This window comes from Elephas maximus, chromosome 22 (genome assembly GCF_024166365.1).
Source record: "Elephas maximus indicus isolate mEleMax1 chromosome 22, mEleMax1 primary haplotype, whole genome shotgun sequence".
Lineage (NCBI taxonomy): Eukaryota > Metazoa > Chordata > Mammalia > Proboscidea > Elephantidae > Elephas > Elephas maximus.
Window position 1 is genome coordinate 7999966 of NC_064840.1, and position 26410 is coordinate 8026375.

Genomic DNA, 26410 nt, shown 5'->3' on the forward strand with positions numbered 1-26410 from the left:
ATGGGGCAGGGTATCAAAAAATAGCCAGCAAACTTCTTTAAAGTTGTCTTTCAGAAGCAGCTGGAGAAAACCAGCCCTAGGGACTGGGCAGAATACCCACCTGTGACCGCTGTGTGACCTTCCACCAGGGGTAGTGAGGGGCTGCAGCAGCAGCAGGGAGACTGTGCAGGTGCGACACCCCGTAATAAGTCCTGCTGTGAATCCCAGAGGCCTCCGGGACAGGAGCCATCTTGAAAAGCTGCTGTGCGAGGCACTGTAGGTAACATATCCCCACCTGTGCCTATGAATAAACATGAATCTTTTCCTGCCCAAGAACTTTTAAAAACCCAGGCCCACCTTTTGTTCAGTGAGATGGGGGTATGTGTTGCTCTAGGCCCTCCTCGTCTCCACTTGCAAGCCTCTTCGATAAACCTTTGCTCATGTGGAAAACTACATGCTTTACCTGCTCATTCTTGACCAGTGAGAGGCAAGAACCTTATTCTGGTAACACTTTTGGTTATGCGCCGAGCACTTAACGGTCACACTACCAGACCTAGAAATTGCCAATTCCAGTTGCCATCGAGTCATGGCAACCCATGTGTGTCAGAGTAAACCGTGCTGCACAGGGTTTCAGTAGCTGATTTTTTGAAAGTAGATCACCCACCCTTTCTTCCAAGAATGGACCTGAACTCGCAACCTTTCCATTAGCAGCCTAGCGTGTTAACCATTTGCACCAACTCAGGGACTCCAGAAAATGCCAATACCCAGAGTACTCAACCATTTTTTGACCCGTAGAAACAGCAATTTCATACGGTTCAACTTAATGGTTGACACTTTAGGAAACCTGTCCAGGTTTCAGGAGGGCCAGCATGAGATTAGAGTTGGGGGACCAGGAGGGCAGGTGAGACGGCTAGGCTAACAGCACCCACCGTATCCCAACCGGGCCTCTGAGTCCTCTGCAGCCGCTCTGAGTGTAGCTTTGGAGCAGTTTCACTTCCAGATTTGAGTGGGGCTTGAGTGCCAGCCCCACCCTCTTCCTGATAAGGGCCTCCACATGGTGGGGGGGTGGAGTGACAGACAAAGGGCTCTTACCAAAATGGATTTGCTCACTCCTTCCATAGATGGCTGCAGGAAAGGATGGGCTAGAGAGACTGGAAGCTTCCGGGTGAGTTTGAGACTTCCTCCTTTGCCCAAACCACCTCTCCGAACTCTGGTTGTGACTGTCTGAAAGTTCACCTTTTGAGTTGCCTTTCTCTGAAGACTTTTCTCTTTGGTAAAATCTTAAATGCCCAACCATATTCGATACAGCAATTCCACTTCCAGATATATGTATAAGCATGATAATTGTAGCATCCCTCGTAATAGGTAGGAGCCCTGGCAGCACGGTGGTTAAGAGCTTGGCTGCTAACCAAAAGGTGAGCAGTTAGAATCCACCAGCTGCTCCTTGGAAACACTGTGGGGCAGTTCTACTCTGTTCTATAGGGTTGCTATGAGTCGGAAACAACTTGAAGGGAACAGGTGGTTTGGATATAATAGATAAACTCATTGTTATCGTTAGCTGCCGTTGAGTAGGCACTGACTCATGGTGACCCCATGCACAACAGAAGGAAACGTCCAGTACTGCGCCATCTTCACGTTCATTGGAATGTTCAAGTCCGTTGTTGCGGCCATAGTGTATTCTGAGTTCCCTCCAGTCTCTGGGGCTCAGCTTCTAGCACTATGTCGGACAATATGCTGGGTGTTCCTTGGCTAATTTTTGGAAGTGTGATCACCAGGCCTTTCTTCCTAGCCTGTCTTAGTGTGAAAGCTCCACTAAAACCTGTCTCCCGTGGGTGACCCTGCTGGTATTTGAAATATTGGTGACATAGCTTCTAGCATCATAGTAACACATCACCCACAGTATGTCAAACTGACAAAAGGGTGATGGGATAAACTCATCAGAAACAATATAATGTCTAATGAGAGAAGATTCATTAAATATATTATAGCCCCAAATATAATGGAACACTATGCCAGATATTTTAAAAGATGTAAATGTATATATGTTGACGTGGAAAGATGTCCCTGACATACTGTTGAGTGCAGAGACAACTTTTTAAAAGCATCAGTAGTATAATACCAATTTCACAAAAATACATTTATATATTACACATATGTGTGTGTGTGTGTAAAAATGTCAGAAAGCACACCGTAATGTTAACATTGGTTATCTCTGGGTGGGGTGGTTTTTGTTTTCTTCTTTTTGCTTCTTTATATTTTATTTTTCCAAAACAAATATGTACTCAGTGGCATCACTAGGGTTGGTGTCACGTAGTACAATGGTAACTCATGGTGTCACCCCCCCCATGGACCTCCTTCTTAACCAGACCATACAGAACCCCTAGTAATGTTTATTATCAATTTTAATCAGAGGATAATACATAATAAATATAGTTGTAAATTGCTTAAATGTAATATTTCTTAGATTATATGAATACTAACAACAAAATTTTGTAAAATCTTTCTACGTTGAATTACAACATTATGAGTGACTGAGTGGAAGCCTGTTTTGATTTTTCTCCTTTTCTTTTAATTACTACTTCATTCTCAAAAAATTTATTGATATAGGTTCACAAATACTAATTAGCACAATATTGTAGCTACAAAAAAAAATTTTTTTTTTTTTTTAGCTGCAACACCAGAAAACTTGACAAAATTAGCAACTATAAAAACACTGGCAACAAACAACAGTGTGTGCTTGTGGCCCATGCAGACCAAACGGCATGATCCCAAGAGTCATTGTAACCGGGTAACAATGACAGCTCTGACCAGAGCGCATTAGAAATTCAACAAGTAAATTAGCACACGGTTTTAACCTTGTTGGTATATTGATTGGAGCCCTGGTGATGCCGTGGTTAAGAGCCTGGCTGCTAACCGAAAGGCTGGCAGCACGAATCCACCAGCTGCACCTTGGCAACCCTATGGGGCAGCTCTGCTCTGTCCTGGAGAGTCGCTGTGAGTTGGAATTGACCCGACAGCAATACGATTAGTTTTTCTTTGGTTTAGGAATATTGATACATATAAGCTAGGCTTACGAAAAATGTTTTTGTTGTTGTAACTAACTACAGGGATATTTTTATAAAAAATGATAAGAATTCTGCTGAAACAGTGCACAAAAGTTTTATAGACAGTCACTTTGGTGCCACCCCCTCTGACAGCGGTCTGCACCCCCCTACACCACCCTCGTGATACCACTGATGCGTTATTTGTATACATATGTTTTAAGTTTTTACAAATAAACATCAGTTCCCTAGAAGGAGGTAACTCCTGAAGGCTGAAGTTGCAAACTGGCAGCTCCTGCGCCATGTTCAGTGCACAGACATGCCTTGTTTAATCCTCACCAGAAATTTCTAGAAGACTGTGTTAGGGAAGAAACAAGAGTTGAGGGAAATCACAGTTAAAAATGCAAAACAGAGAGGGCCACTGAGACGGAGCTCAGTTACGGAGGGGGTTCCAAGCTCACAGTCAGCGGCTGGAGGGAGAAGGCGAAGGCCTCAGGGGCAGTTTTCAGGGAAATGTGAAAACCTTGCAGAGCATCTAGACTGACGTCCCCTCCTCCCCTCCTAATGAGTAAAAAAAAAAAAAATAATGAGTAGTGGGCAGCAATAGCAAATAGTGAACAGGCAGGGCAGTGCCCCTGGTAGCTAACAGCTCTTCCGAGGAAGGACAAAGAGCTCCCAGGCCCAGAAGACAAACCACAAGAAAACAGAACCTGGTAGGACTGACGTCTCCTCTCCCCAAATCCAAGAAAAAATGCTTCGTTATAATCAAATCAGCAATCAGGCAAATAGGAGTTCCCAAACACAAAGGATTCCAGACAAACCAAAGTCAGCAACTGAGGAGAGTTAACATCCTGTAAGAAAGAAAGAAAAAAAAGGCACGCCAGTTGCTTCAAGGCCATTCGGACTCATGGAGACCCCATTGGCTGCAGAGTAGAACTGCCCTCCATAGTTTTTAGGGCTGTGAACTTTGGAAGCAGATCACCACATCTTTCTTCCGAGGCCCCACTGGGTGAGTTCAAACTGACTACCTTTCGGTTTTCACCACAAGAAAACCACCTACATAGGTGAGCTAAGCAGACCCTGGCTGGTGCAGACAGTTAACGCTCTTGGCTGCTAACCAAAAGGTTGGAGGTTCAAGTTCACTCAGAGTTGTCTCAGAAAGAAAGGTCTGGCAATCTACTTTTGAAATATTAGCCATTGAAAATCTTGTGGAGCACAGGTCTCTTTGGACACACATTGGGTCATCGTGAGTTGGAACTGACTCGATGGCGTTAACTGGAGAACTAACAAGTCAGGTTAGGGGGAGGGGAGCAGGGGAAGTTAACAGAACAAGCAGAAGACTTTAAAAATAATTCATTGTACTAAATGCTATAAATGCTATACAGTGGTTAATTTCACGTTATCTGAATTTCACCTCAATTAACTGGGGCTACAGATGTAGCCTTATTTCACTAAATGTGGGTTTTCTGCCTCTCCTTCTCTTGTACTATGGGGATGACTTTGGAGAAAAAGGACAGGTAAAAGTATCTTTACCATAGTAAAAACTAGCATCTAAATAGTTTTTTGTTTTGTTTTTTTTAATTTGACATGTTAGTTTTCTAACCAGTTGTTGTGTAGTCGTTTCTGATTCGTAGCAACTCGTGTGTTTCAGAGTACAACTGTTCTTCATAGGATTTTCAGGGCTGTGACCTTTTGGAAGCAGATTGCCAGGGCTTTTTTCCAAGGTGCCTCTGGGTGGGTTCCAACCACTAACCTTTTGGTTAGTACCCCAGTGCTTGACAGTTTGAGCCACCCAGGGACTCCTATTAGTTTCCTAGGGTTGCCCTAATAAATGACCACAAACTAGGATCAAGAAGCAATATCATGATAAATGGAGAAAAGATTGATGTTCTCAAGGATTTCATTTTACTTGGATCCACCATTAACACCCATGGAAGCAGCAGTCAGGCAGTCAAACAACGTACTGCACTCAGCGAATCTGCTGCAGAAGACCTCTTTAAAGTGTTGAAAGGCAAAGATGTCACCTTGAGGAGTGAAGTGCACCTGACCCAAGCCATGGTGTTTTCAGTGGCCTCATATGCATGTGAAATGAACAATGATAAGGAAGACTGAAGGACTGATGCCTTTGAATTATGGTGTTGGCGAAGAATATTGAGTATACCACGGACTGCCAGAAGAACAAACAAATCTGTCTTGGAAAAAATACAGCCAGAGTGCTCCTTGGAAGCGAGCCTTCGTCTCACATACTTTGGACATATTATCAGGACAGACCAGTCCCTGGAGAAGGACATCATGCTTGGTAAAGTAGAGGGTCAGAGAAAGAGAGGAAGACCCTCGATGAGATAGATTACAACAATGGGCTGAAACATAATAAAGATTGTGAGGACGGCACAGGACCAGGCAGTGTGTTCTGTTGTGTATAAGGTCACTATGAGTCGGAGTCGACTTGATGGCATCGAATAACAACAACAGGTGACTTAAAACAACAGAAATTCATTCTATCAGTTCTGGAGGCTGGAAGTTTGAAATCAAAGTGTCAGTAGGCCCATGGTCCCTTTGAAGGCTCAAGGGAAGAATCCTTCCTTGCCTCTTGGTGATTCCTAGCAATCCTTGGCATTCATTGGTTTGTAGCTGCTTCACTCCAGTCTCTGCCTTCCTCATCATACATGTGTCTGTGTCTCTTCTCCACTTCTTATAAGGCCTCCAGTCATAGGATTTAGGACCCATCTTAATCCAGTATGACCTCATCTTAACTAATTACATCTGTAAATATTCTATTTCCAAATAAGATCACATTTGAGGTTTTGAGTGGACATGAATAATTTCTTTGGAGGGGAACAGTATTCAACCCACTGTATTTGCTAACATTTAAAAAAATCATGACATTTCCTATAAACACTAGAATGTTAGGATTTTTTTGAAATACCATAAGGTCTGACACTATGGAGCCCTTATTTCCACATGGCAGCAGCTGGAGCTAAGGAGCAACTGTCCTGTTTGACACAGCATGTGCACCCCAGTTTCCCACAATCCCCACCACTCCCTATTGCCCCAGTCTGTTTTGTTCATTTACATTACCTGCCAGTTTCCTGCAGGCATTTAAGTTTACAATCTCTGCTAAGGCTTATTATCAGCTCTGTGCCCCTCAGTGGAACAAGTTAATGGAGACTTTTCCTACTCTGGGCTGTGGGAGAGAGGAGAGGATAGCCACAGGAGAGGTGAGGGTTACAGAAGGAAGAGGACACATTGGGGACCAGACCTTGGGGTGGGATGATTGAAGAAGGTGAGAGGACTCAGGGGACAAAACTTTCATAATCTGAAGAAAATTAATACTTACTTCATAGAGTTGTGGTGAGGACTGTGTTAATATGCATGTCAAGTACTTAAAACAGTGTCTGGCACCTATAGTGAGTGGTACCGTTCGCTGTTGGTGTTTTTATTTGTTCGGTTTTATTGCAGTGTGCTTTACATACTGAGTCCCTGGTTGGTGCAAGCTGCGAACACACTTAGCTGCTAACCAAAAGTTGCGGATGTTTGAGTCACGTGGGGTCGCCAGACTCGACAGCAACTGGTGATACTCAAGTCTGTCCTGAGCAGAACTGCCCCATAGGGTTGGTTTCCGAGGCTGTAATCTTTCCGCAGACTGGCGCGTCTTTCTCCCGCAGAGCGGTTGGTGGGTTTCGAACCACAGACAGACCTTTCAGTTACCAGCTGAGCACTTAACCACTACGCCACCAACTTACTTAATGTAAAGTTCTCTCTTTTTAGTGTAGTTTCACAAGTTTCAGCAAATACATACAGTTATGTAACCACCATGACAACCAAGAAATCAGACAGTTCCAACCCTCCCTCCCAAATTCCCTGTTGCCCCTCCCTCTCTCCACTCCCAGCCCCTGGCAGCTACTGTTCTGTTGCTTGTTCCTATTTTTTCTGCCTTTTCCAGGATATCATATAATGGAATCATTCAATAAATAGCCTTGAGTCTCTCTTCTTTCATTGAGGGTAACGCATCTGTGATCCTTCTGTGGTGTCGCAGGTATCCGTACTTCATTCCCTTTAAAGCCACTATAAACATTCCCACAGTAGTTTTTGCTGAACATACATTTGGGTGTGTGAACATATATTTTAACTAGTTTTTTTTGTGTATGTGTGAACATACATTTTAATTTATCTTGGGTACCTAGGAGCAGAATTGCTGGATTGTATGGTAAGTTTATGTTTAATTTTATGAGAACCTGCCAAACTCTTTTCCAAAGTGGCTCCTACCAGGAGAGTATGAGAATTTCGGTTGCTCCACACCCTTGCCAACACTTGGTGTGGTCAGTCTTCTTAGACTTTGCAGCTGGGGTGGTGTAGTGGTTAAGAACTTGGCTGCTAACCAAAAGGCTGGCAGTTCCAAATCAGTCCTTGGAAACCCAATGGGGCAGTTCTACTCTGTCCTATATAGGTTGCTATGATTCCGACTATGAGTCAACAACAATGGGTTTGGTTTTTTGGTTTAGTGGGGGTGAAGTGTATCTCATTATGGTTTTCATTTACATTTCCCTAATGACTAATGATCAGCACCTTTCATGTGCTTTTTTACCATTCATATATTTCCTTTGATGAAGTGTCTATTCAGATAGTTTGCTAGGCTTTTTTATTGGGTGGGGGTGTTAATTTTCTTATTATTGAGTTTTGAGAGATATTTATATATTCTGGATATGTGTCCTTTATCAGATACAGGTTTTGCAAATATTGCCTGCCAGTCTGTGGCTTGTTTTTTCATTCTCTTGGTACCTTCAGCAGAGCAGAAGTTTTTAATTTTGATGAAGTCCAATTGACGAATTTTATTCTTTTATGGGTACTGCTTTAATGTCAGATCTAAGAAATATTTGACTGACCCAAGGTCACTGAAATTTTCTCATGTGTTTTCTTCTAGAATTTTTGAGAGTTTTAGGTTTTGCATTTAGATCTCTAATCCATTTTGAGTAAATTTTAGTATAAGATGCAAGGTATAGGTTGAGGTTCTTTTTTTGCTCATGAATGTCCAATTGTTCCAGCACCATTTGTGAAATATTCGCAATTATTACCAACATTATCGTTATTCCATTGTTCTTGGGGGTTAGGGGCCAGCAAGGGGGCCTCCTGGCCTCATCTTGTAATTTAATCAGCGGCCAGACATCCTTCAAACCTAACAGCTGGGACCATTGCAGTTCTTTGCTGGCAGAATTGGTCTCAGGTTGCTTCCCCTCCTCTCTTCCTGAAATCCTCTGTATAAAACAAACCATGAAAGGCCAGGGGTGGCCTAGCGGTCTGGCAACGTCCCTTTGAAAATAAACATGTGCAGAATCTGAAAGGCAGTGGCCACCTCTGGGGACTACTTGAAGAAACAGTTCAGGACCGGTACATCCGCCACGCGTGGCTCTCTTGCCCCTGTCGCGCGTCAGGTCGGACGCGGCAAAGCCAAACAGGATCCCAATGGCTTCAGATCACCTCTGGCCAGGGAAACCCCCCAGGCCTTGGCAAGGAGAGGCCACCTGGTGGAGAACATCTATACATGGGGGCAGCCGGAAGAATTCTGTGGCTGAAGAGCCCTTCACACTTTTCACAGCCCTCCTCACATGTTCTGGTCTTATTGGCCCCACACAAGCCTGCGGTGGCCAGGGCGGGGACCCGTTTCATAAACACGGAAATTGAGGCATGGAAAAGGGCTCCGTGAAGAAATAGGTAAGAGCAGGTTTGGAAATGTTTTTAATAGCTTTATTGAGGTATAACTGACATGCCTTAAAAAGTCACCCATCTTAAAAAAAAAAGTCACCCATCTTAAGGGTACAATTCAAAGAGGAAGTTTACACAATTGTGTAATCAGCCCCACAATTCAGTTTTAAGAATATTTCCATCACCTGGAAACACCCCCTTGTACCCCTTTCCAGGCATTACCTTCTCCCAGCCCCAGGCAACCACTGATCTGCTTTGTCTCCACAGTCCTGCCTTTTCTACAAATTTTATATAAATGGAATCATACAGAATGTAGTCAAGGTGAGACTTCAAGTCAGAATCTATCAGGGAAGCCAGAGAGCTAGGAGTCACTTTCTTTGAGCCTCAGTTTTCATGTCTTTAAAACGAGGCTATGAATTCAATCCCCCTCTTAGGACTGAAAACCAAAAAGCAAGCCAGCTGCTGGGCAGTCGACTCTGACGCGTGGTGGCCCCCTATATGCCAGAGTAGAGTATGCTCCACAGGGTTTTCAAGGATTGATTTTTCAGAAGTAGATTGCCAGGCCTTTCTTCCAAGGTGCCTCTGGGTGGACCGAACCTCCAGTCTGTGAGTTTGCAGCTGACTGCATTAACCACCTGCAGCCTGTAGGGGCGCCCTCAGGGTTGAAGCCTGGGTGAAATGAGATAATGGAGGTCTGAAATCTTGCATGGCACATTCATAATTTTCCCAAACTGGAAAGATCCTAAATGGCCAGCAACAGGAGAATGGATAAGTGAGCACACAGTGGTATAGTCTACCTCATGGGATATTCTCCCGCAGTGAGAACGCATGAACTATGATATTCGACAATATTGACAGGTTTCACTGACATCGTATTGAGTCAAAGGAAGACACAAAAGTGCGCACACTGTGTAATACCCTGAATATGAAGTTCAAAAACAGGCAAAACGAATCTGAGCAAGCAGAAGTCAGGTAGTGGTTACCCTCAGGCAGGCAACGACTGGACGGGGATGCGAGGGAGACTTCCGGGGGGTTGGTAAGGTTCTCCTTCTTTATCTGGATACTGGTTATATAGTTACACATAGTCATATATAGTTCAGTGTGAGACAATTCGTTGACCTGGCTGGCCTTTATGTGTACACTTCTCCGTGTGTAGGTAATATGTCAATAAACAGTTCAGAAAAGTCTTACATGGTGCCTGGTACATAGTAAAACCAGTTCCCATCAAGTTGACTCTGACTCAAGGTGACCTTGTGTGTCTGAGCAGAACTGTGTTCCACAGGGTTTTCATAGCTGATTTTTCAGAAGCCAGGCCTTTCTTCTAAGGCACATACGGATGGACTTAAACCTCCGACCTTTTGGTTACCAGCTGAGCATATTAACTGTTGGCACCACCCAGGATTCCCTGGCACACTGTAGGCAATTATTATTATTCTTTCTACTACAAGTTTCAACAGAGGTGTGTGGTCTAGTGCAGGGCCAGATGGCAAAGGTTTTAGACTTTGTAGGCCATATGGTCTCTGTTGCACCTATTCGACTCTGCTGTTGTAGTGCGAAAGCCCCCATGAACAGTAAGTGAATAAATGGGCATGGCTGTGTTCCCGTAAGACTTTAGTTACAGAAACAGGTGGAGGGCTGGATTTCCTGACTCCTCATCAGGGTGGAGCCCTGATGACACAGTAGTTAAGAGCTTGGCTGCTAACCAAAAGGTCAGCAGTTCGAATCCACCAGCTGCTCCTTGGAAACCCTGTGGGACAGTCCTATTCTGTCCTATAGGGTCTCTATGAGTCGCAGTTGACTAGATGGCAATGGTTGCTTGATGGTCTAGTGGGAGACAGGCTGGGTTCCAAAGCCTTCTTTACTGAGTCCTTATAGGACTCTGGGTCAGTCACTTCCCTGGCCTCAATTTTACCATTTGTTTAAAAAAGATTTTTCCTTTTTTTTTATAATGGGGAGGCTGATCCTTGCTCCAAGCTACCATTCAGGGTTGTGAGGAGGTCAAATGAGCTCGTAACTGAGTGAGCCCTGAAGGAGAAAAAAGCAGGATTCAGTCTCTTGAGGTTCTCTGATGTAAAGTCTAGAGAGTCATTGACCCCACGTCACCGGTGCATCCATGGTTACCGGCGTCCCAGGGGTGTCCCAGAGGGAGACAGAACCCACAGGCCTGGCCTGATTCTGGCCCTTGCCTCCTGGAGGTCTTTCCCCAAAGAGCCTGTGGAGAGAGAACCGTGGGGAAGGAGAGAGACTGGAAAAATGAGTCCCCACTGGCCTGTTCCTCTGAGGCCCAGGGCCCTGAAGCTCCTGCCTGGACCTGCTTTTCTGAATAGCTGATGCTGCAGGCAAGGATGTGCTGACAAACCTCCGGCCTTTGCTCAGGCCATTCCCTTAGCTGGAATATCTTACTTTCTGGTGCTTCCTGGTGGGCTTCTAGGCACCCTGCATTGCTTGACTCAGGTGGTGGATCATCTGGGGCATGCTGAGTGGATAACCCCCGTGTCAATCATCTGGGGACGGGGAGGGTCTTCAGAGGCCAAGTCCAAGGCAGCTGGTTGTGGGTCATTCTTGCCTCTCTCTCTAGGCCCCTGGGAGCTGGACTTACAGGAGTCTTGACGTGCTTGGTCCCTGGGTGGTGAAAATGGCTAACATACTCGGCTTCTAACCGAAAGGTTGAAGGTCTAAGCCCACCCAGAGGCACCTCAGAAGAAAGGCCTGGCAATCTACTTCTGAAAAATCAGCCACTGAAAACCCTGTGGAGCACAGTTCTACTCTGACACATATGGGGTCGCCATGAGTCAGCTGACTCAATGGCAGCTAAAAACAGACACGCTTGAGGACAGTAATTAAAATAGAAGTAACAATAACAGCTAACAATTATTGAATTTATTATGCGCCAGGACCCGTCCTGAGCACCTTATGTGGATTAATTCATTTAATCCTCACAGCCCTGTTGTTGCTGTTCGTAGGTGCCGTCAAGTTGGTTCTGTTGTACATAGGGCACCCTGTGTACAACAGAACAAAACGCCGTCTGTTCCTGCACCGTCCTCATAAATGATATGTTTGAGCCCATTGTTGCAGCCGCTATGTCAATCTGTCTTGTCGAGAATCTTCCTCTTTTTTGCTGACCCTCTACTTTACCAAGCAAGATGTCCTTCTCCAGGGACTGGTCCTCCTGATAACATGTCCAAAGTATGTGAGAGGAAATCTCATCATCCTCGCTTCTAATGAACATTCTGGCTGTACTTCTTCCAAGACAGATTTGTTCGTTCTTCTGGCAGTCCGTGGTATATTCTCCACCAATACCACAACTCAAAGGCATCAGTTCTTCAGTCTTCCTTATTCCCTGTCCAGCTTTCGCATGCACATGAGGCAACTGAAAACACCATGGCTTGGGTCGGGTTCACCTTAGTCCTCGAAGTGACACCTTCGCTTTTTAACACTTTAAAGAGGTCCATGGCAGATTTGCCCAATGCAATATGTCGTTTGATTTCTTGACTGCTGCTTCCATGAGATTTCACTGTGGATCCAAGTAAAATGAAATTCTTGACAACTTCAATCATTTCTCCATTTATCATGATGTTGTTTATTGGTCCAGTTGTAACGACTTTTGTTTTATGCTGAGGCGTAATCCATACTGAAGGCTGTGGTCTCTGATCTTCATCAGTAGGTGCTTCAAGTCCTCTTCACTTTCAGCAAGCAAGGTTGTGTCATCTGCATACTGCAAGTTGCTAATGAGTCTTCCTCTAATCCTGAAGTCCACTTCTTCTTCATATAGTCTGGTTTCTCAGATTATTTGCTCAGGATGCAGATTGACATCCCTCCCTGATTTTATTAAACCATGCAGTATCCCCTTGCTCTGTTCAAACAGCTGCCTCTTGCTCCATGTACAGGTTCTGCATGAGCACAACTAAGTATTCTGGAATTCCCATTCTCCACAATGTTATCCATAATTTGTTATGATCCACACAGTCGAATGCCTTTGCATAGTCAATAAAACACAGGTAAACATCTTTCTGGTATCCTCCGCTTTCAGCCAGGATCCATCTGACATCAGCAATGATATCCCTTGTTCCATGTCCTCTTCTGAATCTGGTTTGAACTTCTGGTAGTTACCTGTCAATGTACCGCTATAACTGCTTTTAAATTATCTCCAGCAAAATTTTACTTGTGTGTGTGGTATTAATGATATTGTTCAATAATTTCTACATTCTGTTGGATCACCTTTCTTTGGAATGGGCACAAACATGGGTCTCTTCCAGTTGGCTGGCCAGGTTAACTGCCTTCCCAATTTCTTGGCACAACCTCCCATGCTGCATCAGTTTGTTGGAACATGTAAATTAGTATTCTGTCAACTCCTGGAGCCTTGTTTTCGCCAATGCCTTCGATGCAGCTTGGACTTCTTCCTTCAGTACCATCGGTTCTTGATCATATGCTACCTCCTGAAATGGTTGAGTGTCAAATAGTTCTTTTTGGTACAGTGACTATGTATTCCCTCCATCTGCTTTTGATGCTTCCAGTGCCATTCAATATCTTGCCCATAGAATCCTTCAATACTGCCAACAACCCTAGTTAGAACTATTATTCCCATTTTATAGATGAGGACACTGTGGCCCAGAAAGATTAAAATACTTGCCTGAGGTCACACAGCTCTGAGGTAGTGGAGCCCTGGCTGCTCAGGCTCATAGAAGGGGCTGCCTCAGAGGTCCAGAGTACGTCCACGTTATTCTTGGTTTATTTTTCACAAAGTTTTAGAAAAGTTCAGGGGGAGAGCTGGCTTCAGGGCTGTCTGGGGCCAAGTGCTCAAATGCTGCTCTCAGGACTCTCACACTGACCATCTTTCAAGGCTTTCCAGTGTTGGCTTCATTCTCAGGCAGGCCTCTCCCCAGTCCAGCCTACAGAGGGTGCCCCTTTCAGAGCAGTCCCTAGGCAATCCCAGGTCTGACTCATTGGGCCACTTTGGACCATGTGACCATCCCTGAACCAATTGCTGTGGCCAGGAGGGACCATACTGATTGGACAGGCCCAGATCACATGGCCACTCCTAGGCACAGCACCAACCCAAACCCTTTGCTGTCCAGTAGATTCTGACTTATAGGAACCCTATAGGACAGAGTAGAACTGCCCCATAGAGTTTCCAAGGAGCACATGGTGGATTCCAACTGCTGACCTTTTGATTAGCAGCCATAGCTTTTAACCACTAGGCCACCAGCCGTTTCCTGAGCAGAGCACCAGCTTCGTTTAATTAAGGACTGAGAATGAGACCCCTACTGGAAGAAGGGGGTAATGCACTGGATAGGCAAAGCCCACGTCCATGGTGAGGGTCTGGAAGAAAGTATCTATTGGTCACCCAGGCCTGGAGCCAGGGAGGGAAGTTAGACTTGATCTTTGAGTTCTGCAGTCCCTCCTCAACCTTGACCCTGGACCTCCATGACACTTATTGGCATGGCCTGGCCTCAGAGCTGTACCTGAGATTTCTCTGCCTGCCTCCTCAGCCCACCTGTCCCCTCCCCACCCGACCTCACCAAGAGCCTTTGTATCCCCGAGGACCACAAAGGCCCTCTTGCCAACTCTGCGCCTCCTGCTTGGCGTCTGTCCCAGTTCCCTAACTGCCACCCCCACCTCCAGCTGGCCTTTCCCTACATTGAAGTTCTTCAGCACAGACCAAACTTCTGTAAACAGCTCAGCAGAGCCGTTGTCAACAAAGATAAACAAGCTTGTTGGCCCCAAACCTGGGTTCCTCCACCATTCTAGGAGTCTCCCCAAGCTAGGCATCAGAACTCGCCCTCCCTTAAGTCCAAACAGCATCAAGCATCTTCCTTAGGTACTGGCTCAGGGGTCAAGTTTGAATCATTCTGCCCAGCACAGATGGTGCTCAGTAAATGCCTGTTGATTCTAAATTAAGGAGCTCTGGTGCCACAACAGTGAAGTACTCAGCTGCTAACAGAAGGTTGGTGGTTTGAACTCACGCAATGGCTCTGTGGGAGAAAGACCTGGCAATCTGCTTCCCTAAAGATTACAGCCTAGGAAGCCCTACCGGGCAGTTCTACTCTGTCCTATAAGGTCACTGTGAGTCAGAATTGACTTCCTGGCGCCTAACAACAACCAGCCTAAATTGCCAGTTCCTGTGTACTATGTCTGCTGGATGAAGGGAGAAAGGAGAGGAAGTCAGCTCCACAGAGACAGACAGGATGTGGGAGAGCTAGAGAACCCAAGAGAGAGGTACAGAGGTGAAACGGCAAACAGTGGGGAGCCAGAAATGGCGGGGGGGGGGGGGGCGGTGAAGATGAGAATGGCAGAAAGGGGCAAGCTATTGAGAGAGCCTGGAAGGGACATTCAACAAGAGGCAACCCCCACACATAGGAAGACAAAAGGATGAGTGAAAGCAGGCAGGCTAGGGTGTTTTTTTGTTAAGAAAACAAGGAGTCTAAGATCTGTGTTTTGTCAAGCTGAACTTTCCATATCAGGAGTTTATTTAGCTGAGCGACCAATTCTGGTAAAAACATTGGAACATGTTAAAGAGGAAGAGGGTGGGGAGGAGAGAGTCAGACAAAACAGAGAGAACATTTGTCTCCAGGGCTGTCGACAGGGGAGACCTGGGCCAGGCCACACTACAGCAATGTTCCCGTCCCTCGCACAGGCCCCGGTTCCAGGTGGAGGAGGAACAAGAGTGACTGGGTAAAGAAAAAGCCAACTTTGAGCTGAGAGGGTAAGATGTGCCACAGGAACAGGGTGGGGGGGAGGCCCTGGGAAAGTCCTGATTCAGGCCTGACCACAAATCACTAGAGTTAAGACAAATCAGGACAAGGTTGCCAACCAGCTACCAGTTGACCCTCCAGATCCCTGCAGAAGGCCAGAGCCTCCCCACGTTGGGGAGCTGCAAACGGGTGTCCCCGGCCAGGAACCCACGCCGGAAGTCAGGCCCACACAAGGGCCGGTCCCCACTTCCTCAGTTGCACGTGCACGCGGGTGCGCGTGCACACACACACACACCCACACACACACACAAACCATGGCAACCCCATGTGTTGCAGAGTAGACAGCACTCCATAGGATTTCCAAGGCTGTGATCTTTCAGAAGCAGATCGCCAGGCTTTTCTTTCAAGACACCTCTGGATGTGCTCGAACCACCAACCTTACAGTGAATTGTCTCGTGCTTAACCGTTTGTGCCAACCAGGGACTCCTCACCTGTGCAAGGTGGCCAATAATACCCACCCTTAGGGAGGAGTATCTATCGGCTTGCCTGGTGCCCAGTTGGTGTTTAATAATGGCAGCTATCATTACTGTGAAGTCAACAGTTTGCTGTGTGCAAGGAGCTTCCAGTCTACTGGAGACAGTGCAAACACTCAGCAAGTGGTTTCAGCTACTTCCTCCTGCATAGCCAGAGCCATACAGAGAAAAACCATTGATGTCAAGGCAATTCCAACTCACAGTGACCCTACGGCAAAGAGTGGAACTGCCCATAGGGTTTCCAAGGCTGTAAATCTTTATGGGAGCAGACTGCTACGTCTTTCTCCCGCGGCACGGCTGGTGGGTTCCAGCTGCCGACCTTTAGCCCCGAGTGCTTAACGACTGCATCACCAGGGTTCCTAGTGTCACACAGCTGGGTGCAAAAGAGGCTTCACCCTCTGAGTTTACCCTTTATTTTAATGCTACAAAATCACATAGTATTGATGATTTGATTTTTTTTTATTTTCTGAAATGGAACCATTGTACATTGTACAAACCATATCTACTGATGGAATAAATAAGTGAAAAATTATACTGCTGTACAACACGCCAAAAAAAAAAAAAATCATAAGGGGGAAAAAATTAGGAAACGGTGAAAAAAGGTCTTTATACCTCTATCAGGTCCTTCGCGATAATGAACATTCCAAACCATTCCACCGTGTGATCATGGGAGGTCTCCACCCCTCTAGGAGCCGGTCAACTGCCTTCCGGATTGTGGGTGTAAGTGCCAGCACTTTGTGGAATGTGTAGCCGCAGCTTCTCCCGACTTGGAGTTTGGCAGGGAATAAGTTAGCCCTGGGAGCCCTTTAGGCCGTGGGGCCTGGTGTCCGTGGAAGGCAGGTGTTCGCTTTGGGCCCCCGCCCGTGGCTTGGCCAGTGAGAGCTTGGATTCTGCGGCGGGGAGGGGGGCGAGGGGTGCAGGGTGGGTGAGGGCATCGGCTCTGAGGAGCGGACCTCGCCGGGGAAGGAAGCACGTCTGGATTTTTGCCTTCTGATCATTCTGCATGGGAGGCCTTCTTGGCCAGCATTGCGTGTGGGGCGGCTGGCGCTTTGCCGGCATGGCCGTGGTGGGGTCCAACTGGTTCTGACCCCGAGCCCGTTCCTACCTTCAGGCACTTCAGAGAAAAATGGATGACAGCCATGGTACTGTAGGCGGTGTCTTTACCTTCAACTTTGTCAACTCCCCTGGCCTGTCCCGAGGACACCACAGGTGAGGGGCACAGGCGACCCTCGCCGACTTCCCGTTTCCATGGATGTGTGTTTGATTCTCCTTCAGTACTCCAAGGTTGCGACCTCTGGTTTCCCACAAAGAAAAGGAAATCAATCTCCAATTCCTCTTTCATCAAAACGTGGAGTTTTGCTGCAAAGAAAAACATTAGCTTTACAGGATCTGGAGGTAAAGCCACCTCGAGACGCGTTGGCAGCTGATGCACCTGGTTGTTTCTGCGTGGAGATGCAGAACACACCTCTCCACAGAACTGACTGCCTGAGGGGGAGATCCAGAAGTACCAGGATTTTATTTCTTTTTTTTTTTTTTTAAGACAGAAACTTTTCGGCATTGCGAACTTCAACATTAAGATTTTCAAAAGTTTTTTTCCCTTATTTCAGGAGACACTTTGCATGAGGTATTTGAAATTCAGGAACATTTTGATTCTTCTTGAAGTGCAGGAAATAGATCGGCTCCCTTAAAAAAGAAAAAAAAAAAAAAGGAAGAGCCTCACCCCCAGAAACGCTTAGAAAACGGATTCTGGCAGACACTTCCCGTGGTGTCGTGAGAAGGATCCACACGACGAAGGTGGTACCTGAATAATGCACCATTTAGCAAAAACAAAACAAAACAAAAAACTAACCAACCAAACCCGCAGCCCCCCACCCCGAGTAACACACAACTTAAAGGGACTTGGAACTCCAGTGCAGTGAAGAATGCTCAGGAAAAGGTTTAAGGTCCGAGGAGTCCGTAGATTAGTTAAGAGGAAACCATGCCTCAGAACCACAGTTGGGCAGTTCGTTCAAGGGGCAGCTCCATTTTTGTGAGAAGCAGCTGTTCCCAGGCAGGCGGGACAGAGATGGTGGCAGGGGGGATTCGGTCACTCCTTTCTAGAGAGAGTGCAAATCTTTTCGATTGCTTGGTGCCTTGTTTGTGGCCTTTGAGGCCTGTCTACCAAGGCCCACTCCCTGCTGGAGGTCCTTCAGCACGTTCTGGGAACAACCCCTTTGTTCACTCTGAGGAACAGGAACAAGAAGCAGAAGCGAGCCGTTTCGGCCACCTGCCAGGGGGAGGGCAGGGTGAAGGGGAACAGAGGGCAGCGGGTTACTCTGGGTTTGAAACCCAAACAATGTCCTATGAGAAAGTTCAGCACCAGCTAGTCCTGCACTCTGTCCCCAGCCTGGGGTCACTGGAAGAAGACACTCTTGCAGCCAGTCAGAGAAGCCATCTCATCTTCGGAGGTCTGGGAGGAAGTGGTGATGGTGGGGGACGTAGGGTCCAAGTGCCAGAAAATCTAGGGGCTCTGCATGTCAGTCTGGCCAAAGAGGGGCTTGGAAACCCCGACCTCAACTGCCCCAAGCAAGGGAGAGCAACTCATGTGCCCAGCCTGCACCGAGGAGGCCAGACCTTGGGGACTGTGTCCTGACACCTGCAACCTTCAGGGCCTTGGAGGCTGGTGCTGCCCCACCCCAGGCTCGGGGCTCACCGAAGGCCTCGCACTTGGAAATGAGCAGGCCAGGAGCTTCCTGCTCCTCCCCAGCCTCAGTTTCCCCGTCTCCTCTCCTCTCTGCCTGCTCTGCTCCGTTCGAAGTCCTAAAGCAGGCGGGTAAGAGATGTGAGAACGGTGGCCGCCGCCATCACTGCAACAAAACCAAGAGGGCACTTTGCAAAAGGAGATGCAAAAACAACCAGGAAACAGGCCAGAGGTCACCTCAAGGGCACAAGGCACGAAAAACGAAAGCAGACAGAACTGGCTGGACAGTGAAAAGCCCCGACGAGAAGGGGCTTCCTGACCAGCACCCCCTCCAACAGCTTATATCGTTAAATAGAGAGGTCGGCGGGGGCGGGGGGGGGGATACAGCAGCAACACAAATGGAGTCTTGGCTTCGGAGACAGTGTGCAGACAGACAGACGGACACTCCTGAGCAGTCGGCTCCCCTTCCCAAGGACAGCAACTCAAAAAGTTCGAGTGTTTTACTTCACAGCAGAGTTCTTCAGTGTCCGAGAAGTGACGCCGTTCCAGGTCTTCTGGGATTTACTCTTGGTAAACTTGAAGAGTTAGTAGTTCTGTTCGCACCCACGAGGAACCGCTTGGGTGCAGGGGTTCTAGAATTAAGCCTGCCGACGTAGCTTCCGTGAGCGTGGGTCCCAGCGTTTCATCTAATGTCTACATCTCCTCGGAGTTTTGTTGGGAAGCCTCCAGTTTCATCTTTTTCGAGGGTGGCACTCCTTCCAAATCCTTAAGGGAGGAAGGAAGAAAGGAGAAACACCGTTTAGAACGGACGCCGCGCAGGAAGGAACCAAGAGTTTGGATCATGCAGCCTACATGTGGACCTCTAGGGCTCATGGGAGCTACAGCGGCTTCACCCCCAAACTCCGTCTTGTGGCTGTGAAGCCCCGTACGCCCTGGTCCAGCCACCCCAGCTTTCTTCCAGGTCTTCCGATACACCAAGGCTGTTGTCACCCACACTGCTTCCTCTGCCTCTAAACTGGGCCCCCCAAGCCTCCTAGTCTGCATCAGGTGTTCCTACTATCAATCTCCCAATTTGTAATTAATTACAGGGTCGCTATTTGTACACAGAGTCCCTGCGTGGTGCAAATGGTTAACACTCTCAGCTGCTAACTGAAAGGCTGGCGGTTTGAATCCACCCAGAGGTGCCTCAGGAGAAGGTCGTGGCAATCTGCTTCCAAAGCAGCAGCCACGGAAAACCCTGTGGAGCACAGTTCTACGGTGACACACCTGTGGCAACCCACCTGTGGCCGCCCTGAGTTGGATTCAGTTCGAAGGGGACTCTTTTTTTTTTTTTTTAATTTGTGCACAGTCCACCTGTCCCAGCTCTAGTACCACCTCCCCAGGGACCCTGACTGAATTTGTTCTGTGGACTGCAGCTCCTCCAGGGCCCAACCCAGGTGCCCAGCATGGGGCAGGCCCTTGGCTTTGCTGATGGAATAAATGTAATTTTATATGTTAACCCATTGCCATCAAGTTGATTCCAATTCATAGTGACCCTACAGGACAGAGAAGAACTGCCCCATAGGGTTTCCAAGGCTGTAAATCTTTATAGAAGCAGACTGTCACATCTTTCTCTTGTGGAGCGGTTGATGGATTAGAACCACAGACCTTTCGGTTAGCAGCTGAGCGCTTAACCATTGCCCCACCAGGGTTCCTTGTATATATGTTATTCTGGGGAAAAAGCTGTCAACAAATTCCCAGAAAGTCCCATAACCCAAAAGAGGTTAAGCACTCACTCAGCCACCTCCTCCTTGACTTCCCCACGTGGTTATCTCAGGCAGCGCAAACCTGACCTGTCACCCAACACTGAACTCTTGATTTTACTCACACTAACGGGTCCTTGGACAGTACCCTGAGTCCTCCCTCTCTCTCCATCACCCCCAACATCCAACCTACTAGCCAGTCCTATCAACTCCATCTCCAGAATAACCCTGATCTGCCCACTCCTCTCCCCACCCACAGCCACCTTCCACCATCTCCACCTCCACCATCTCCGCCTCCCCACTGCCACTCGGCCCCCCTCTACACCACTCAATGCAGCCGAAACCATCTTCTTACAACACAAAACCAAAAAACCAAGTCCACTGCTGTCGAGTCAATTTCGACTCATAACAACCCTATAGGACAGGGTAGAACTGCCCGACAGAGTTTCCAAGGAGCACCTGGCAGATTCGAACTGCCGACCTCTTGGTTAGCAGCCGTAGCACTTAACCACTGTGTCACCAGGCTTTCCTTACAACACAAATTGTACAGAAAATACAAAACCCTCCCGGTACTTTCCTAAGAAGGATCCCTGGTAGCAAAGGGTTAATTTCTTGACTACTAACCTAAAGGTTGGAGGTTCAAACCCACCAAGTGGCTACACAGGAGAAAGATCTGGCAATCTGCTCCCGTAAAGATTACAGCCAAGAAAACCCTATGGGGGCAGTTCTGCTCTGTCACATGGGGTCGCCATGAGTTGGAACTGACTTGACGGCACCGAACAACAACAGTTTCCCACTGAATTCAGAACAGAACCCACACTCCTTACCCTGGCCAGCCAGGCCCGGGTGACTGTAATCTAGCCCGTGCCTACTCTGCACCCCCTCCGTATTGCTATTCTCTTCCGTGCCCGCTATGGTCCAGCTGCACCGTTTGCTCTTTTGGTTCCTCCTGTTCGTGCCTGTCTCAAGGCCTTTGCACCTTAGCTTCCCACTGCCTAGAAAGCAGCCTTCCCTGCCCGAACGTCTCATCCCTCAAATCCCTGCCCATACCAGTTCCTCTAGGCCCAAGCTCTCCAGAACCATGCCCCAACCCGTCACACAGCTCAACGGCCACCTGTTCCTCTCTCTGGAAGCACTAACTGCAATGTGTAATTTGTGATATGTGTGTGTGTTTGCTGGGTACTGGCTGGCCCCCCTGGCTCCCATCACAAGCCCATGAAAGTAACGAGGGACGTGTCTGCCTGTCTCACCCTCTACCCCTACTGCCCAGCCGAGTGCCTGGTACACAGTGGGTGCTCAATCAGTGCTCAGCAGAGCTCACTGGGCCATGGTGTAGGACGGTGCGCAGGAGCCAGACTCTTGGCTGAGCCTGAGAGCAGGCGGTGCAGGGAGGCAGGGACGCTGCTGCTTTCTCTCTTCTCGCCCCTCTCTTCTTTATCAGGCAGTGGCCACTGTGCATCCCGAGGAAGGTGGATTGTGTCCTTTGTTCTGGGAGTGCTTGGATTTGGACAGAGACAAATGGGTGTGGAACCTGGAGCAGTGACCAGCTCTGCCTTACAGGAGAAGAACTCCTACCTCCCTGGGCAACCCAGGAATGGGGAGGGAGGGAGGCGAGGGGTGGGAGGGATGGAGGAGAGAAGCGGGAGCTGGAGCCAGAGGAATCTGGGGGGGAAGGGGGTAAACAGGAATGTCTGACCTTCAATGTCAAATTTTTTGCTTTACTGAAATGCATCCTCCATCTTGTTCACAAACCTAGAAACTGTGCAGGTGAGTGTATGCCTGTGTTTGCATGTATGTATGTATGTGTGTCTATGTGAATGTGTGCACACTGGTACGTGCATGCGTGTGCACACGTGTGCTCATATGCGTGTCTGTATACGTTTGTGTACACACGTATGTGTGTGCACGTCTGTAGGTGCATCTATACATGTGTGCCTCTATGTGCACGTATATGTACATCTGTGTGCATGTCTGTGTTTGCGTGTGTGTGTATGTACATGTGGGTCTCCGTATGTATCTGTGTCTGTACATCTGTGTGCATGTGTATCTGCATGTGTGTGCATGTATGTACACGTGGGTTTCTGTATGTGTCTGTATATCTGTGTTTTCATGTGTCTGTGGACGTGTATGTACATCTTGTGTGTGCACACTGGTGTGTGTCAAGTGTGTGCATGTGTGTATCTGTGTAAGTGTCTGTGTGTATGTGCATCTGTGCACACATATGTCTGTGTGTGCATCTGTGTTAAAATGGTGGAGGAGGCCCAATTTCAGGTCTGGGGCCTGGGGAAGCGGGAATGGCGGGGGTTGCTAGCACTTAAGGCCCTGGGCTTCTCAGACATCAGGGCGGCGCACTAGGCCCCCATGTATGGGTCAAAGTTCCAAGCTGACTTTCTCTTCACTGAGCTCCAGAGGCCAGGACCCTCCACTGGCACCTCGGTTGTATATACCATACGTGAGACTCTATTTTTATTCTTTTTAACCAAATGGGCCCCAGCTATACCTTCTGTTCCATGACTTGCTTTTTTCCATTTCACACCACAAGAATGCTTATCAGTACCTGGAAGGGCCACCCACACTTTTTCTAACAGCTACATATTAAACTGTTTTATCCACGGCCCAACATTGATTTAAGCAGCCCCCTTGCACGAGCTTGGGTTGTGGCCAAGCTTCTACCACCCACTGCGAACAAGTCTGCGCTCAAGGCTCCGTCTGTGTCTGTGGGCATCTGGAGGAGGCTCCCGAGGGATGGGTTCCTAGAAGTGAAACTGCAGATCAAAGGGTTGTTGTTGAGTTGTTGGGTGCCATCCAGTAAATTCTGACTCATAGCGACCCCATGTGACAGAGTAAAAGTGCCCAAGAAGGTTTTCTAGGCTGTAATCTAATGGAAGCAGATGGCTAGGCCTTTCTCCTGCGGAGCTGCTGGGTGGGTTCAAACTGCCAACTTTTTGGTTAGCCACTGAGCAGTTAACTATTGCACCAACAGGTCTCCTTAGGAAGTTGTGAAATTCTAAAGCTCTTCCTCTTTGGGGCGGGCCCAGTTCAAGGTCCACGAACTGCAACAATCCTGCTGGGTCCCCTCCCTCCCTTCTGCCACTACTTGGTGGCTGTTTCTCCTGAGGTGCCTGGAAATACTTGGCAAAATGGTGACAGTGCACGAGTTGACTTTTTGATGCCTCTGCGTCCCCACTACCCTGGACAAGCATGTAGGGCTCACAAAGGAAAGTCGTCACAGTGGCCACTCTTCCTGTGTCAGGCTGTGCTAAATGTGTCACCCACATTCTCTCACCTGACCCTCAGCCTGGCCCGAAGACAGAGCACCGTGATCCCCATTTTACAGCTGGATATACTAAGGCTTGGAGACGCTAACTGCCCAGCTACTAAGTGATGGGGCTGGGATTCAAAGCCAGGCCCAAACTCAGGGTGTGTGCCCCTAACCACCAGGCCACCATGCTCCTGCACTGCCTGGTTCAGACCCCAGCTGACCAATCGTTATGACCCAGAAGGGACTCCAAGCAGGGGGAACATGGCCAGTCGCAAAATTCCAATGGATGAACCAGGATTTTGATTTCTGAAGCCTTATCTTCCCAGCACCAAGCAAGCCACTTTGGGTCTCTGAGGCCAGGCAATGCTTTAGTGTTCCCGAGTAAACACAGCTGAGATCAGGGTAAAGGACAGGTCCTCTCCCTATACCAGGAGCTCCCCAAGACAGGGCCTGTGTGTTGTCCATCACCTTAGCCTGGGTACCCAGGGTGGACACAGGACAGACGCTCACCAATACCACTCAGAGTAAATAATGTCCCAACGAAACCCTAATGATCCTGCATCAACTGTGGACAAGAAACAGAACAACGAAACTCCTTTCAACGTACCCCCAACACCCCAACAGGCTCCGGGCCGGGCTGGCTGCCCCTCTGTGGCCTCAATCGAGGTACCTGAGAGATGGCTGATGTGTCTGTGGCAAGACCCGCATCACCAGATGGCTGCCTTTCCACTTTCTCTGAACTGTTGGAGTTTTCCATCGAAGACTGTGAGTTCTGCTCGTCAGAGGCATCTGCGGGAGAAGGAAGATGACAGAAGCTGTTTTCAGACACATGAGAACTGGAGTCAGATGGGCCACGTACTGAAAATGCCTGGAAGTGGGAAGTTTTGGGGCTGGCAGTCTTTCAGGACCTGCAACGGGCGAGGCTTGGGAAGCCTCTTATTATTATTATTATTATTTTTTGATTATTCTATCGTATATATAAATATAAAATCAAAACATTTGTCAATTCAACAATTTCTTTACATGGGTGGAGTTCCTTAGTGATCCAAACATTTAAGTGCCTGACCACAAGCAAAAATGTTGGTGGTTCAAACCTACCTAGAGGAGCCTCAGAAGATAGGCCTGGTGATCTGCTTACAAGAGGTCACAGCCTTGAAAACTCTATAGAGCAGTTCTATTCTGCACACATGGGGTCACCCTGAGTCAGAGTCGACTCAATGGGAACTATCATGCTAAGCAATCATCACCTCTATCCATTTCCAAGTTATTCCATCACCATTATCAGAAACTCAGTACCCGCAAAGCTAAGACTCACTCCCCGCCCCCTACCTTCCGGTTCTAGTAACCACGAATAAACTTTGGTCTCTATAACCAAAACTCAAACCAAACCTGTTGCTGTTGGGTTGATACCGACTCATGGCAACCCCCCGTGTTACAGGGTAGAACTGCTCTATAGGATTTTCTTGCCTATTCTGTAAATATTATCTTCCTCTTATTTTTTAGCGAAGCCTTTGTAAGCAGCCACGCCACACGCTGAGCTAGGGGCCTCCCGTTCTCTGATGCACACCCATTACTTGCCTCAAGAGAACGAAGAAGGCATCAGCCTCCTGTGCTCCTTGCCTGCAGCGCCCTCTGGTGGCCCCAATGCACTCCAACCATCATGGCCACCGGGTTTCCTCTGGCTGTTTCTTGAAAGAGCCTGCCTTTTCCTTGGGAAGATGTCAAGGGTAACTGGCTGACCCTTTGTAATCTTTTTTCTTAATAACGTGAGTCTTTTTATGAGTGTTACAGCAATGACTAATCATTGCAGGCAACAGAAAACACGGGAAAAATTTTTTTAAATCACCTATTATCTGGCGGTACAACAGTTAAGAGCTTGGCTGCAGTGGCTCTGCAGGAGAAAAGGCCCAGTGATCTGCTTTCGTAAAGACTACAGCCTAGAAAACCTATGGAGCAGTTCTACTCTGTCACGTGGGGTCGCTATGAGTTGGAATCGACTTGACACACAACAACACACCATCATTTCACACCTCCCATAGATACCACCCCATGAACATTTTAGCGAATATTCCCAACATCTTTCCAGATATCCCCCCTACACACATATTATTCTCTTCTCTCCCCAGATGGGGATCATCCGATATTTTGCAAGACTTTCTCGTGTCTTTAAAAAGTCTCTAAATACAAGAGCACGCAAGATAGCCACGTAACATCCTATGGAGCCATCCCTTACTGAGCCAACCCTTTAATACAATCACTTGGGCTGGTTCTTCAGCCTCAGTTTCTTTAGAAGGAAGGTGCGGGCTGCAGGAGGGGGTGCAGCTTGAGTGGAGGCAGAAGTAATGATGGTTTTACCTGAAACTTCTTGGGTATAAAGCCAGTCAGCTCACAAAGAGAACAGCAAAACCCCTGAAGGCACTCAAGGCCTCAAGAGCACATATTAGCCTGAGTTTTTAAAAGTCCACTAAAATAATACTCCACCACCTGTCTGTCAGTTTGTCAAACTGTGGTGGGCTTTCACATTGCTATCAAACTAGAAGCTAGGCCACCGGTATTTCAAATACCAGCAGGGTGACTCATGGTGAACAGGTTTCGGCGGAGCCTCCTAACTAAGACAGACTGGAAAGAAAGGCCTGGCAATTCTAAAAATTAGCCAACAAAAACCCTATGGATCACAAGAAAATTTTTTAGTGCTGGATGAGTACCCTAGGTTGGAAGGCAACAATGGACTCAAGCATGCCAGTGATCATGAGGATGGCACAGGACCAGGCAATGTTTTGT

At 47.6% G+C, this 26410-nt stretch overlaps 1 protein-coding gene and 1 long non-coding RNA gene across 3 annotated transcripts in view; one reads left to right on the top strand and one right to left on the bottom strand.

The window, feature by feature from the left end:
* The first annotated feature begins 69 nt into the window (after positions 1-69).
* Positions 70-24292, top strand: LOC126065646 (uncharacterized). The gene is made up of 4 exons (XR_007514891.1): positions 70-259; positions 1101-1144; positions 15355-15423; positions 23351-24292. It is a non-coding gene; the product is annotated as an uncharacterized LOC126065646 (long non-coding RNA).
* The window catches only part of BCL7A (BAF chromatin remodeling complex subunit BCL7A), a 34738-nt gene continuing 24414 nt past the window's right edge, over positions 16087-26410 (bottom strand). The window contains exons 5-6 of one of the 2 annotated variants that reach the window (XM_049865905.1): positions 24237-24418; positions 16087-19390 (exon numbers count right to left, since the gene is read on the bottom strand). In XM_049865905.1, the coding sequence (XP_049721862.1) occupies positions 19319-19390; positions 24237-24418 (254 nt within the window). In that variant the 3' untranslated portion in view covers positions 16087-19318. The remainder of the gene's footprint in view (positions 19391-24236; positions 24419-26410) is intronic. The other variant, XM_049865906.1, reaches the window with a different exon arrangement.